The sequence below is a fragment of the Myxocyprinus asiaticus genome, chromosome 32, assembly GCF_019703515.2.
Source record: "Myxocyprinus asiaticus isolate MX2 ecotype Aquarium Trade chromosome 32, UBuf_Myxa_2, whole genome shotgun sequence".
Taxonomy (NCBI): domain Eukaryota; kingdom Metazoa; phylum Chordata; class Actinopteri; order Cypriniformes; family Catostomidae; genus Myxocyprinus; species Myxocyprinus asiaticus.
This window is the reverse complement of record NC_059375.1, coordinates 24,396,367-24,411,345: the sequence shown is the minus strand read 5'-3', so window position 1 is coordinate 24,411,345 and position 14,979 is coordinate 24,396,367. Positions and strand designations below refer to the sequence as shown.

General features: G+C 40.4%; 1 protein-coding gene across 4 annotated transcripts in view; it reads left to right on the top strand.

Moving 5' to 3' along the window:
• The window catches only part of LOC127422763 (mitogen-activated protein kinase kinase kinase 8-like), a 47,452-nt gene that overhangs the window by 12,198 nt on the left and 20,275 nt on the right, over positions 1–14,979 (top strand). Inside the window, exon 8 of one of the 4 annotated variants that reach the window (XR_007894217.1) lies at positions 33–1,044. The exons of 2 other annotated variants lie outside the window; for them this stretch is intronic. Coding sequence is in view for 1 of the 2 variants with exons in the window: in XM_051666498.1 (XP_051522458.1) it covers positions 33–157 (125 nt within the window). In the remaining variant the exon portion in view is untranslated. Of the gene's footprint in view, positions 1–32; positions 1,842–14,979 lie in introns of those variants that run through there. One more of the 4 variants, XM_051666498.1, reaches the window with a different exon arrangement.

Genomic DNA, 14,979 nt, shown 5'->3' with positions numbered 1-14,979 from the left:
TGCCTTGAGATCCTTTCCTATTTTATTTTCAGACTCTTCCCTGTACACTGAGGACTCAGGGCATTGTAAAAAGAAGGGATCCCTCTATATCGATCTGGGTGCCCTGGCTGGTTACTACAATATGGTGAGGGGGCCACCAACTAATGAATATGGCTAGTTCATCCACTGATAAACCTTGGTGGTTTTTCAAACATTTTTCTAAGAACCACTTGGGTATTTGTATAGTTGCCATTCATAATAAATGCAACCAAAATGCATGGATCGATCTGTCCAGTGGAACCAAACTCAACCACAACATAGATCGGACATTGGACTTCAGAAATCTTCAGAATCTTTGGTGGCACTGAGGGACAATGAGCTGTGCAGTTAAAGCTGGGAGTCTTTTGAAATGTAAGAAACATGTAAATCAACTTGAAAAGAGAGAAATAACAAAGATTTTAATTGCTTGATGTCACAACATATATAAACAACTGTTTGTGAGGCACGATCTTGTTTACACGGTTCAATTTCTGTGCTTTGAAAGCATGAAAAAATAATGACAGCATACTGTATAGTAAATACAAACTAAAACAAATGTATGTTGTTTTTTTGTTTTTCAGACCTAACTTAAATTGTAAATCACTGTAGCAGTGCTAAGTGAATGCATTATGTATTCCATATTTTGTTTCATTTACAGTACTTGTAACGGCAGGCCTTAGGGAGAGTAAATCTGTAAATTTAAAGCGTACCAAAATATTCATGCAAAAGATTATCATTATACTATACTAGATTATTGTTGCAAAGAGCTGAAATCTTCTTCTTTTTTTTAGCATAGCAGTGCTATGTTAAATATGTGTGTCTACTACAATGAATTACAAGGACAGACCTATGTATCTGAAAGGATATCCCTTCCAACCTACATTTGTAGGTTATTTGTGATAATATTAATCATAATATGTGCAAGTATCAATCTGAATCTTAGCTTAACATATGTAAGCAAATGTTTTTGTGGTGTTTTTAAATGTGGCATGAATTATAGCTTAATTTAAAAATCATACTATTAAGGTTAGCTTACTCTTATTCCATGTTAGTCTATGAGTTTGGCATCTCAGTTACGTTTTTCAAACCCGATGTGAGTGCCTTGGGTCTTTAAATATCTTTATCTGAGATCCATGGGAAATACCACCATTGTGAAGATATGAGGTGCTAAAAAGTGCACTACACAATGCTTTTCCAGGAAGTGTTCAAATTATATATGTATATACTGTATGTATATACTATATATATATATATATACACACATATAAATTCAGTATATATATATATATATATATATATATATAATTTTTTTTTTTTCAAATGATACTGGAAAACATTTTTGGTTGTTATTCCCATGGAATGTGGCTTTGTTGAGTGCAAACATGCACTCTAAAATGTAATAGATGCTCTAGATTAAGACAATGGTCTTGCAATACAATGGAGGTTCAAAGGTCTACCTTTATCAAGCACTTAAAATAATGAGTGTTCATAAAAGTGACTCCGTAAATATTTGACTTTGCATCAAAGAATCAAACCTTGTATGTTTCAATTTGTCTAGTGCTTTTCTGTACTGCAGTTTTGATGCCTACCTTGGAAAAATGTGTATATGCTGTCAATTGAGCTTTAATGGTTCTTTTATCAAATGTTATGATTATGATTTCAGATAAACAATGTAAAATGAACAAAAAGTTCTTCAGAAGTGTCAGTTATTCTGGAAAGACCATTTAAAGCACCTGTAAAAATGATAGTATCACCTAAGGCCGAGGGAGCTCTAAGTTTTTACTTGGGGAAAGTTATAAAATACATGAATGGAATAAAAACAATGAATAATGTGTGACTCATCACTGTGCTTTGAAAAGCACTACACAGTATTATGGGAAAATCTGAAATCTTTTCTGCTAATCGATCAAAGCCATGTTGTAAATCTAAGCAGGTGTAAAATGAAAATTCAAATTTTGATTGCTGATCAAGATAAAAAAGGGGCATGTAATTATGCTTGTCACTTTTTAGGGAACTAAAATCTGTGATCAGTAAAGTTTAAATAATCTAAGATGACATACAGAATGTCAATTATTTTCCCACTTATCTTTTTGTAAGAGGTTAAACTGACTGTGTAGTTTGCTTTCCAATCACAATATTTCTTGTTAGCTCTCCCTGTGATCGCAGTGCAGAAGTACAACACAGCAGCCTTTTTTATATAAACCAAATAAGGAAGTAGGCATACAGCAGATGAATGTGGACATATTAGATGTCATTTAGTAGGATTCAAACTATGAATTAAAATACATGTTCTAACCCTTTCATAAATTAATCTTACTCATGCATAATTATTTCCATATATGGCACTAAATTGACTGGTCTGTGTCTTGGCTCCTGTGTCATTTAGAGAGAGAGAGAGCATGGTCAGCAGAGCTAAATTGAGGAGGAAGTGGGTTTCCCCCTGCTGGTAATTTGAAAGGTGGAAGTGAAGAGGTGAAGGGGAAAGTATTCCCCGACCTTTCAAATGGAGAGTCATAGGCAGTTCACACTAAAGGGAAAACCATTTCTGGCATGATGTGTTAGTTTGCTAAAATTCCTAGCTAAGTGCCCAGAGACCTTTGACAAACTAAGAAACAGAACCATTATATAGTGTTTAATTGTGTAAATGCTGCTCTTGTGCACTCTTATGAACACGCACAGGAGAGCAACGGTCGGTCAAGATTTTCACAAGATAATACATTATATTTCAGTTTGTTTCTCACAAAACCTTTATTGTATGCTTCAGAAGATGGCAAGCGTCACATGGAACAATCTATAAGACTTCTGAATTATACTTTTGCATTCTTGAAGCTTGAAGAGATGGTCACCATCCACTGGCATTGTGTGACATCACTGAGAACAATTTTTTTTTTCTACATTTCTCCCTTTCTGTACCGAAAAAGAAAGAAAGTCACATTGGTTTATAACAACACAAGGGTGAGTAAATAATGAATATATTTTCATTTTTGGGTGAACTATCCCTTACAGAGGCAGAAAATTAAATAATGACAAAATACAACTGAAGAAAAAATAAACATCCAATCAGATTAATCTGTCCAAACAAACAGATTGGGCCTACCAAATTTGGCAAATTAGATGCTAATGCACTGTCTGTGGGTATAGAAATTGTCCATCATAAGGTTTACTTGAAAAGATGCTGACATGTTTGAAGCATATGTTGTAGGCTGCAGTCAATGTACAGTATGTTTCCAGCAAAAACAAAAATTCACATGTTGTTGCTCCACCTTATGGTCACTGGCCAATTGTCACAAAATTTCAGTTCTGTGAACTGAGGCTTGGAATACTTCTTGCACAGAAATGTCCAGAATATCATCATGATCACAATTTAATCTATTGGCTAACAATTTCATTTGTACACTTGATATTATTGGCTATGCTGGCACTGCTAAGAAGAAATACAAAATAGCGAGAAAAAGAGATGCAAAATTGTTTAACCTCTAGAATACAAACTTTAGTTCAGTATTGTCATATACCATGCTCTGAATAACAACATGTTGTGACCCAATTTGCCGCACAATTACCTTTTGTTCATTGGACAGCTCTCATAATTGATTTAGCTGAACCCAAGTAGCTACTGATGTTTAGTGTTTAAACTTTTACATTAATTATATTTTGGTTATTAAAAAACAAAAACAAATACGAATTAACATATGTATAATTGTGTATACTACATGCATCTAAGATGTTATTTATTGGTAAATCAAGGTTAGTGTTTAATTGTTTTTAATTATTTCCATATGGGATTGCAAAGAGCATATGCCAAAAAAACTGATGATGACAAACTACTTCAAAATAATTAAACAACCAGACAAAGAGCCGAAAACTACAAAATTCTTCAAAATTAAAGGAAATAATTTTCACTGCTCTACTGTTGCCAACAGAGAATACCGGTCTTTAGGAGTTTGTAATAGGAAAGTGGAAACACTAAGTATTACAGCTCACCTCCAGAAGGGGTCAGTATAAGACTATATATAATGCAGAAGTGACCCCAAACAGGACCCTGTTGACCTACTACAGGTGCATCTCAATAAATTAGAATGTCGTGGAAAAGTTCATTTCAGTAATTCAACTCAAATTGTGAAACTCGTGTATTAAATAAATTCAATGCACACAGACTGAAGTAGTTTAAGTCTTTGGTTCTTTTAATTGTGATGATTTTGGCTCACATTTAACAAAAACCCACCAATTCACTATCTCAAAAAATTAGAATACATCATAAGACCAATAAAAAAACATTTTTAGTGAATTGTTGGCCTTCTGGAAAGTATGTTCATTTACTGTACATGTTCTCAATATTTGGTAGGGGTTCCTTTTGCTTTAATTACTGCCTCAATTCGGCGTGGCATGGAGGTGATCAGTTTGTGGCACTGCTGTGGTGGTATGGAAGCCCAGGTTTCTTTGACAGTGGCCTTCAGCTCATCTGCATTTTTTGGTCTCTTGTTTCTCATTTTCCTCTTGACAATACCCCATAGATTCTCTATGGGGTTCAGGTCTGGTGAGTTTGCTGGCCAGTCAAGCACACCAAAACCATGGTCATTTAACCAACTTTTGGTGCTTTTGGCAGTGTGGGCAGGTGCCAAATCCTGCTGGAAAATGAAATCAGCATCTTTAAAAAGCTGGTCATCAGAAGGAAGCATGAAGTGCTCCAAAATTTCTTGGTAAACGGGTGCAGTGACTTTGGTTTTCAAAAAACACAATGGACCAACACCAGCAGATGACATTGCACCCCAAATCATCACAGACTGTGGAAACCTAACACTGGACTTCAAGCAACTTGGGCTATGAGCTTCTCCACCCTTCCTCCAGACTCTAGGACCTTGGTTTCCAAATGAAATACAAAACTTGCTCTCATCTGAAAAGAGGACTTTGGACCACTGGGCAACAGTCCAGTTCTTCTTCTCCTTAGCCCAGGTAAGACGCCTCTGACGTTGTCTGTGGTTCAGGAGTGGCTTAACAAGAGGAATACGACAACTGTAGCCAAATTCCTTGACATGTCTGTATGTGGTGGCTCTTGATGCCTTGACCCCAGCCTCAGTCCATTCCTTGTGAAGTTCACCCAAATTCTTGAATCGATTTTGCTGGACAATCATAAGGCTGCGGTTCTCTCGGTTGGTTGTGCATCTTTTTCTTCAACACTTTTTCCTTCCACTCAACTTTCTGTTAACATGCTTAGATACAGCACTCTGTAACAGCCAGCTTCTTTGGCAATGAATGTTTGTGGCTTACCCTCCTTGTGAAGGGTGTCAATGATTGTCTTCTGGACAACTGTCAGATCAGCAGTCTTCCCCATGATCGTGTAGCCTAGTGAACCAAACTGAGAGACCATTTTGAAGGCTCAGGAAACCTTTGCAGGTGTTTTGAGTTGATTAGCTGATTGGCATGTCAAAATATTCTAATTTTTTGAGATAGTGAATTGGTGGGTTTTTGTTAAATGTGAGCCAAAATCATCACAATTAAAAGAACCAAAGACTTAAACTACTTCAGTCTGTGTGCACTGAATTTATTTAATACACGAGTTTCACAATTTGAGTTGAATTACTGAAATAAATGAACTTTTCCACGACATTCTAATTTATTGAGATGCACCTGTATGTTAGAGAGAGATGCCCAATATGTCTCGAATAAAAACAAAACAAAACCAACTTACAGTTGCTAACTGTTTTCTCAATTTGATTTCCATTTATAATAATGAATATTTGTTGTCCCCAAAATATTTCCCATACCTAAACAGAACTATTTTTTTTCATGAATGACAGTTTATTCATGAATCCAATTTATTATGGATTCCTGGGTTTTCATATTATTAACGATACACCTATTTAAGGTTGATGCATTAAAGACATTGCTTTGTTATATGTTGGCATAGAGCTTTCCTGAACTCACCTGAAATATTCAGTTGGGGTGAGAGAGATACAAAAAGACAGAGAGAAAGAGAGAGAGAGAGAGAGAGAGAGACAGAACACTCCTCTCTCCCTTCTCTTAAAGGACCCAGACACATAGCCTCTGGTGTGGCACCACTAGTGTTAGAATGTGCTACAGTGTACAAAGGGCTGTTCTTAACAAACACAGCAAACCAGAGACACACTGTCCTAATCTTCCCATCTCCAGACTGTACAAACAGAAGATAGTTATTACTTTTCATAATTCATAGTCTTTTTCTCTTGAAACACGGTACCCTGCAGTCATTCTGTCCGAAAACATGTGCCTGAGTACAGCTGCACTTTCACAGCCATTGTTTTGATACAGCAAATATGTTTTTTTTTTTTTGCATGAAAAAGAAATTGGATTGAAATCAACAGCCCTCGTATATTGAGTTTGAATGATATCTGCTTGTATCTACAAGTTATTGTATTTAATGACAGGAATTCTTTCATATACTGTAACTGGTTTTGTGTTGACCAGTTTCTATTATCTTTCATTATGTAATGTACATTTACCTTTACAGGGAATAGTTTTTGGGTATGTGTGTGGTGACATGGTGAGCTTGTTGGCGTTGTTAGCTTGTTGAATTGTTTTGCAGTATGTGTTAGTTCAGTGAGTCAGGCTATGACACACTCCTGGCTATGGAACCTCTCTTATCCTGGCAATGCCATCATTCCTGGCACTTTTCACACTTGGATCAGAGATCTGTGCATGGCCAGGACTTCAATTTTGTTTGCCCACCATCCCACCTCCACCCCCATTTTCAACACACATAATTAATCAAATACACACTTTGCCCTGCAGAAATATTGCTCCCATGCATAAAAGAGGCAGTTTAATGAAAACATAAAGGCAGAAGACACAAATCACCAAGTGTATGATGAACACAAAGCAGCATAACAGTGAGTTTAGGGTGCGTTCAGTAATGCTGCTCTCCTGACTAGTTAAAATGCTTAAAATCACTTGAGTTGGTATTGTTCCGCCAAGCATAATACAGTGCACAAAAACACATTGGCCACTACAGGCAGGTAGAATATCAGAAGTCGGAGTCGAGGTGCATAAGGTGCATGGTTGCTCACACAATATAGGAACTGTTTGCTAATATGGAGCCAGGTTTAACTCTAACTTGGGTCATGCCTGCCTCTACTGTCCAGGAAATTAGGTTAAAAAAGCCCAAATATAAAATGAAAAAACATAAAATTAGCTTCCGGCCTATTGAAAAGTCACAACGGAAATTTACCATTCAGACTTCTTTGTCTTGCTGATGCAGTTTACCTCACATTAGGAACTGCAGATTGTTTTCCCCAGTTTTACCCAAATGTCTCTTTCAGCTTGTTCTTAAAGGGATAGTTCACCCAAAAATGACAATTCTCTCATTATTTACTCACCCTCTGTAACATCGGCGGTTGTTACCCATCCTACCAACCACCAGAGGGAGCCCTCTCCCGTATACTGGTCACTCCACATTTCTTCACTGCTCATTTCCTGTTTGCCACATGTATATATAGCCATGCATTTCCACTGTTCATTGTTAAGTATTGCTAGCTAACCACTGTCTTATCAAGTGGTTTCTATTGCCTGTTGTTTATGTCTCACTTTATGACCATTGTGCCTGTTTATCTGGATATCGTCTTTTGGATCACTCTTTTGCTTTGTTTGCCTTGTTGGACTGCTTGCCTGTTATTGAATCACTGCCAGTTATATCTACTACATCTCTCTGCTCAGTGATTTGGATTTGTTTGCCTGATTTTTATTTAATTTTTTTTAATGAACTTCCTGCATATGGATTCTAAAGCTGCCTTCATGTCCAGTTCGTCACAGAATACTTCGCCTACACTGAATCCAGCGGAAGTTTCACAACTCCTGGCCGCTTTCACTTATCAAAGTGAAGTGCTCAAGGAATATCAAGGACATTTGTGATCTATGGGCTGCCAACGAACACCTAACACATTACATCCACTCCCTCCTGTCTCCAAAAGCCGATCCGGTAAGATTTGCACTCCCTGATAATGAACTGCAGAGGATTTAGAAATACTTCTCCAACCAACCTGAGTCATTTAGTCAGGAATCTAAGAAATATGCATTTGTGACGTCTCGGCTTACTGGAAAATCTCTTGACTGGGCCGCGGCTGTTTGGGAGAGAGACCTGCAACTTCAGACATTCAAGGCCAGCGTTCCGCAGCTGATTATGCTATCCAGTTCCGAACACTAGCTGCTCAAAGTGGGTGGAATGGTGTCGCGTTAAAGACTATATTCAGAAAAGGGCTTGATCACGAACTCCAAGCTGAGCTCGCATGTAAGGGTGAGGAATCCAATTTTTCTCAGTTCATCACCATGGCTATCAAGAGACAATTTGCTAAGAAATTACCCATGCTCTAAAGTTCACCCCATTTCACAAACTACAGTCTCTATACAAGCTCAAACATCCCCCAAATCCACTGAACCCATGCAAATAGCATATACTCATGTTTCAACTGAAGAACGCCACCGTTGCTTAAGGGAGAGGTTGGTTTTTTTTTTTTCTGTGGTGTAACTGGTCATCAAAATGCTTCATGTCCTCCCAAAACCCAGAATACTCTGCTTCAAGATTAAAAGTGAGTACCAAAAACTTCATCTCCACTTTATCATAGTTTTTCTCTACCTGCAGAAATCTCTTTTGATGTTAACAGGAAATGTTACGGCGCTAGTGGATTCAGGGGCTGCAGTTAAATTCACTAAGACCTGGTTACAGAACTCAACATACCCATTATACCATGTATCCCTGCCATTCTCATCACTGCTGTTGATAATGAACCCATCGGCACTGGAATAACTCCCCAAACTGTACCAATTATTCTGCAAATTGGACTATTTAATACAGAAACCATCTCTCTGTGATTAACTCCCCTAAACACACCACCATCCTGGGTCACCCCTGGCTGTCTGTTCATGATCCCTCCATCTCCTGTAACCAGGGTGAGCTCACACAATGGTCACATTACTGCTGTTTGAACTGTCTTCATGTCACTGTTTCCATGCCATGTCTAACCACCAGCATTGAAAGCCCTGATGAACAAACAGAAACCCAAATTCCTGGTGAATATGCTGAGTTCACTGAAATATTTAACAAAGAGAAAGCAACACAATTACCACCTCATCGTCCCTGGGACGGCGCCATTGAACTTCTACACAGTGCAGCACCTCCTGGAAGCAAGGTTTATCCACTGTCACGACCAGAAACCCTAGCCATTGAGAGCTACACTACCATTAAAAAGTTTGGGGTCACTTGCCTGAAATGTTTCTCATGATCTTAAAAACCTTTTGATCTGAAGGCATATGCTTAAATGTTTAAAATTAGTTTTGTAGACAAAAATATAATTGTGCCAACATTAATTACAAAAAATCTATATATATAAAAAAAAAAAAAAAACATTTGAAATTGAAACTTGGACCGAATAATTAAGCAGCCACTGAGTGCCCAGCATATAGATGGGAACTCCTTCAATACTGTTTAAAAAGCATCCCAGGGTGATACCTCAAATTTGGTTGAAAATGCCAAGAGTATATTTCTGCAAAATCTAGGCATAGTGTGGCCACTTTGAAGATGTTAAAATATAACATAGTTTTGATTTATTTTGGTTTTTGTTTTTTTAATAACAGTTCCCATATTTCTATTCAATAGTTGTGATGACTTTACTATTATTCTAAAATGTGAAGGGGGAAAAAAGATGAGTGTCCCTAAACTTTTGAATGGTAATGTTCATTGAAGAGGCGCTAGCATCTGGATTTATTCGTCCTTCCACTTCACCTGTTGCTGCAGGTTTCTTTTTCGAGAAAGATGGTGGACTTCGGCCATGTATATTACAGAGGGTTAAATACTGTGACTGTTAAATAGCAATATCCATTGCCACTCGTTCCTTCAGCCCTTGAACAGCTATGTGAATCCCACTTATTTACCAAGCTTGAGCTGAGAAGCGCCTACAGTCTCATCCGAATCAGAGAAGGGGACAAGTGGAAAACTGCATTCATCATCATTAGGGGGCACTGTGAATACCAGGTCATGCCCAATGGGCTTGCTAACTCACCAGCTGTATTTCAATCTTTCATCAGTTAAATCTTCTGTGATCTTCTCAACCAGTCTGTCATTGCATATATTGACGATATCCTCATCTATTCACAGAATAAGGCACAACACATCCAACATGTCAAGACTGTCCTTTCACGCCTTCAACACCAACTTTATGTCAAAGCCGAGAAATGTGAGTTCCACACCACTCATACCATGATCCTGGGCTATAACATTAGCCACTGTGGCGTAGAAATGGACGCTTCCAAGATCCAGGCAGTTATGGAATGGCCAAAACCCAACACAGTCAAAGAGCTCCAACAATTTTTGGTTTTCACCAACTTTTACCGTAGATTCATAAACTACAGTCTCGTCGCAGACCCTCTCACTTCACTAAAGGATAAACCCACGAAATTGCCATGGAGTGATGCAGCTCAAGAGGATTTCATCTCTCTAAAAACCAACTTTACAACCACCCTCATTCTCGAACACCCAGACCCTAACCGCCCATTCGTGGTGGAAGTTGATGCATCAGACTGTGGCATTGGAGCGGTTTTATCACAACGTCATAGCAACCCCAGCAAGCTTTATCCATGTGCTTTCTTTTCCAGGAAGTTAAATTCAGCAGAGAGGAACTATGATATGGGGAACAAGGAACTACTGTCCATGAAGGCTGCTCTTGAAGAATGGGGGCACTGGCTAGTAGGGGCAATGCATCCATTTCAAGCTATCCCCAATCATTAGAACCATGACTATATAAAGAGCACCAAAAGACTCAACCCACGTCAAGCCCGATGGTCATTGTTCTTCACTAGGTTTCAGTTCATGGTCACGTATCACCCTGGCAGCAAGAACTGTAAAGCAGATGCTCTCCCACACAGGTATGACCCACCACATCCACTCCCACAATCAGAACCCAACGGATCCAGGCCGATCGACGGAGGCATCCCCACCCCAACTATCGGCCTGTTCAGAGGGTCTGGTTGTCCACGCATGACCTCAAACTACGGCTACCCTGCAGGAAGCTCAGTCCAAGGTATGTGGGTCCTTTCAAAGTCTTTTGACAGATTAATCCAGTTCTGTACCGATTAGAGCTTCCTGCTAACTACCGCATCTCTCCCTCCCATGTGTCTCTACTGAAACCAGTCCTCTCTGCATCTGACCCCGGTACCACAGATCATAAGCCTCCTCCGCTGGAGAATGATGGTGCACCTGCATATATGGTCAAAGAGATTATGGACTCGAGATGAAGAGGGGGCCAGATACAGTACCTGGTGGACTGGGAGGACTATGGACCTGAGGAGAGATCATGGGTAGCTGTCAAGGACATAATGGACCCATCACTGATTCATGACTTTCACCAAGCATACCCTAATCGTCCAGCACCTCGACCAAGGGGACGTCCCAGTAGCAGAACACCATGAGTTGTTCATGGGGGGGGTCCTGTAAAATCTGAGGTTGTTACCCATCCTACCAACCACCAGAGAGAGCCCTCTCCCAAATACTGATCACTCCATATTTCTTCACTGCTCATTTCGTGTGCGCGTGCGTGCATGCATTTCCACTGTTCATTGCGAAGTATTGCTAGCTAACCCATGTCTTAAGTGTTTTCTATTGCCTGCTGTTTATGTCTCACATTATGACCATAGTGCCTGTTTATCTGGATATTGTCTTTTGGATCACTGTTTTTCTTTGTTTGCCTTGTTGGACTACTTGCCTGTTATTGAATCACTGCCCATTATATACGTCTCTATGCTCAGCAATTTGGATTTGTTTGCCTGTTTTGTTTAAACTTCCTGCATATAGATTCTAAAGCTGCCTCCGTGTCTAGTTCATCACACCCTCATTCCATCCCAGATGTGTATGACTTTCACAGTTTGGGGAGGGTCCTTTTCAATTCCGACATGACAATGCACCTGCGCACAAAGCGAGGTCCATAAAAAATGGATATACTGAGTTTGGTGTGGAAGAACTGCACAAAGTCCAGACCAGAACACCATTGGGATCAATATGAATGATTCAGTACCCAACTTGTGCAATGCTAGTGTCTAAAACAGAATCAGAATGAGCTCTATTGCCAAGTGTTCTCACGTACAAGATTTATTTTTTTTTGGTGATTGGAGAAACAAGTGCACACAGAACATTACAGTGAGACACAGAATACTAAACGAGGTAAAAGTATAAATAGACATACAAATAATTGGATATTTAACAGAACGGCATATGTATATCTGCAAGTGGTAATGTACACTATATTGCCAAAAGTATTTGCTCATCTGCCTTTAGACACATATGAACTTAAGTGACATCCCATTCTTAATCCATAGGGTTTAATATGACGTCGGCCCACCCTTTGCAGCTATAACAGCTTCAACTCTTCTGGGAAGGCTTTCCACAAGGTTTAGGAGTGTGTTTATGGGAATTTTTGACCATTCTTCCAGAAGCGCATTTGTGAGGTCAGACACTGATGTTGGACGAGAAGGCCTGGCTTGCAGTCTTCGCATTAATTCATCCCAAAGGTGCCCTATCGAGTTGAGGTCAGGACTCTGTGCAGGCCAGTCAGGTTCTTCCACACCAAACTCGCTCATCCATGTCTTTATGGACCTTGCTTTGTGCACTGGTGCGCAGTCATGTTGGAACAGGAAGGGGCCATCCCTAAACTGTTCCCACAAAGTTGGGAGCATGGAATTGTCCAAAATCTCTTGGTATGCTGAAGCATTCAGAGTTCCTTTCACTGGAACTAAGGGGCCAAGCCCAGCTCCTGAAAAACAACTCCACATCATAATCCCCCCTCCACCAAACTTCACAGTTGGCACAATGCAGTCAGACAAGTACCGTTCTCCTGGCAACCGCCAAACCCAGACTCGTCCATCAGATTGCCAGATAGAGAAGCGTGATTCGTCACTCCAGAGAACGCGTCTCCACTGCTCTAGAGTCCAGTGGCGGCGTGCTTTACACCACTGCATCCGACGCTTTACATTGCACTTGGTGATGTATGGCTTGGATGCAGCTGCTCGGCCATGGAAACCCATTCCATGAAGTTCTCTTCGCACTGTTCTCGAGCTAATCTGAAGGCCACATGAACTTTGGAGGTCTGTAGTGATTGACTCTGCAGAAAGTTGCCGACCTCTGCGCATTATGCGCCTCAGCATCCGCTGACCCCGCTCTGTCATTTTACATGGCCTACCACTTCGTGGCTGAGTTGCTGTCATTCCCAATCGCTTCCACTTTGTTATAATACCACTGACAGTTGACTGTGGAATATATAGTAGCGAGGAAATTTCATGACTGGACTTATTGCACAGGTGGCATCCTATCACAGTACCATGCTGGAATTCACTGAGCTCCTGAGAGTGGTCCATTCTTTCACAAATATTTGTAGGAGCAGTCTGCATGCCTAGGTGCTTCATTTTATACACCTGTGGCCATGGAAGTGATTGGAACACCTGAATTCAATTATTTGGATGGGTGAGCAAATACTTTTGGCAATGTAGTGTATGTGCAAGGCAGGGGTATGTACAGTTATTGAATTAAAATGTGAATTTACATGAGATAGTTACTGAAGTTATTGCACTAGGGGGAGTCCTGAGGCAGTTTAATTGTTCATGTTGAAAATGGCCTGAGGGTAAAAACTGTTCTTGTGCCTGGATGTCCTAATGCACAGTGCTCTGTAGCGCCGGCCAGAAGGCAACAGTTCAAAGAGGGAGTGGGGAGGGTGTGTGGGGTCCAGAGTGATTCTACCTGCATGTTTCCTCACACTGGAAATGTACAGGTCTTGTGGGGTGGGCAGGGGGCACCAATAATCCTCTCAGCAGTCCTAACTGTCCATTGTGGATTCCGTTTGTCTGATTTGGTGGCTGAACCAAACCAGACAGTTATAGTTGTACACAAGACAGACTCGATGGCCGAGTAGAACTGAGTCAGCAGTTCCTGTGGCAGGTTGAACTTACTCAGCTGGCGAAGGAAGTACAACCTCTGTTGAGCCTTCTTCACAATGGAGTCTATGTGGGTGTCCCACTTCATGTCCTGAGAGATGGTAGAGCCCAGGAACCTGAATGACACCACTGCTGCCACAGTGCTGTTCAGGATGATGCCTTCATATCAATACCACTTTCTCCTGAAGTGGTACCATATCTAGTGGAAATCCTTCCCAGAAGGGTGGAAGCTGTTAGAGAGGACCAACTCCCTATTAATGCCAATGTTTTCTAAATTAAATGCTCACACAAATAGGTTTAGTGTTTTGGTGTCCACATATTTTGTCCATATAGTGTATTTCCATATATGGGGTTAGGGGGCTCTGGGCAGAGGTAGTACCTTTGTTTGCCTGACAGCTGCATCTCTTGAGGATGGATGGGCGCACTGGTCCTCGCTCATCCCCTAAATCTCTCACGTCTGGCTCCAAGTGCCAACCCCCAAAAAACAGCTTCAGCTGGCCGGCTAAATGATTGTGAGGGGGCGGTGCTGACACGGCACTGCTGGGCGGAGGACTTCCCCGAATGCTACATGGAATGTAAGAACATTCACCCAAGCAGGAAAAATACAGGAACTCACACACAGTTGAAAAGATACACTTGGCACATTGTGGGTCTTCACATCTGTGAAGTGAGATGGAAGAACTTTGGTGAACAAATAACAGAAGAAGGCCATTCGTTCTACTACAGCGGAGAAATCGACAAATGAGTCAATGGAGTATGTTTCCTGGTCCATAAGAATGCAGTCCTTAGCTGCTGCCCAGTTTCCAGTAGGCTAATGTCCATCCACCTACAAGCAGCACTGTTCAACATCACCATCATCCAAGCATATGCCCCAACATCAGACTATGATGTTGAGTATGTAGAAGAGTTTTACACCCAACTTCAAATATCGTGGACAATGTGAAAAAGAAGGACATCTTGATCATCCAGGGAGATTGGAATGCCAAAGTAGGAACAGATGCTCTAAAGGACTGGAGAGAC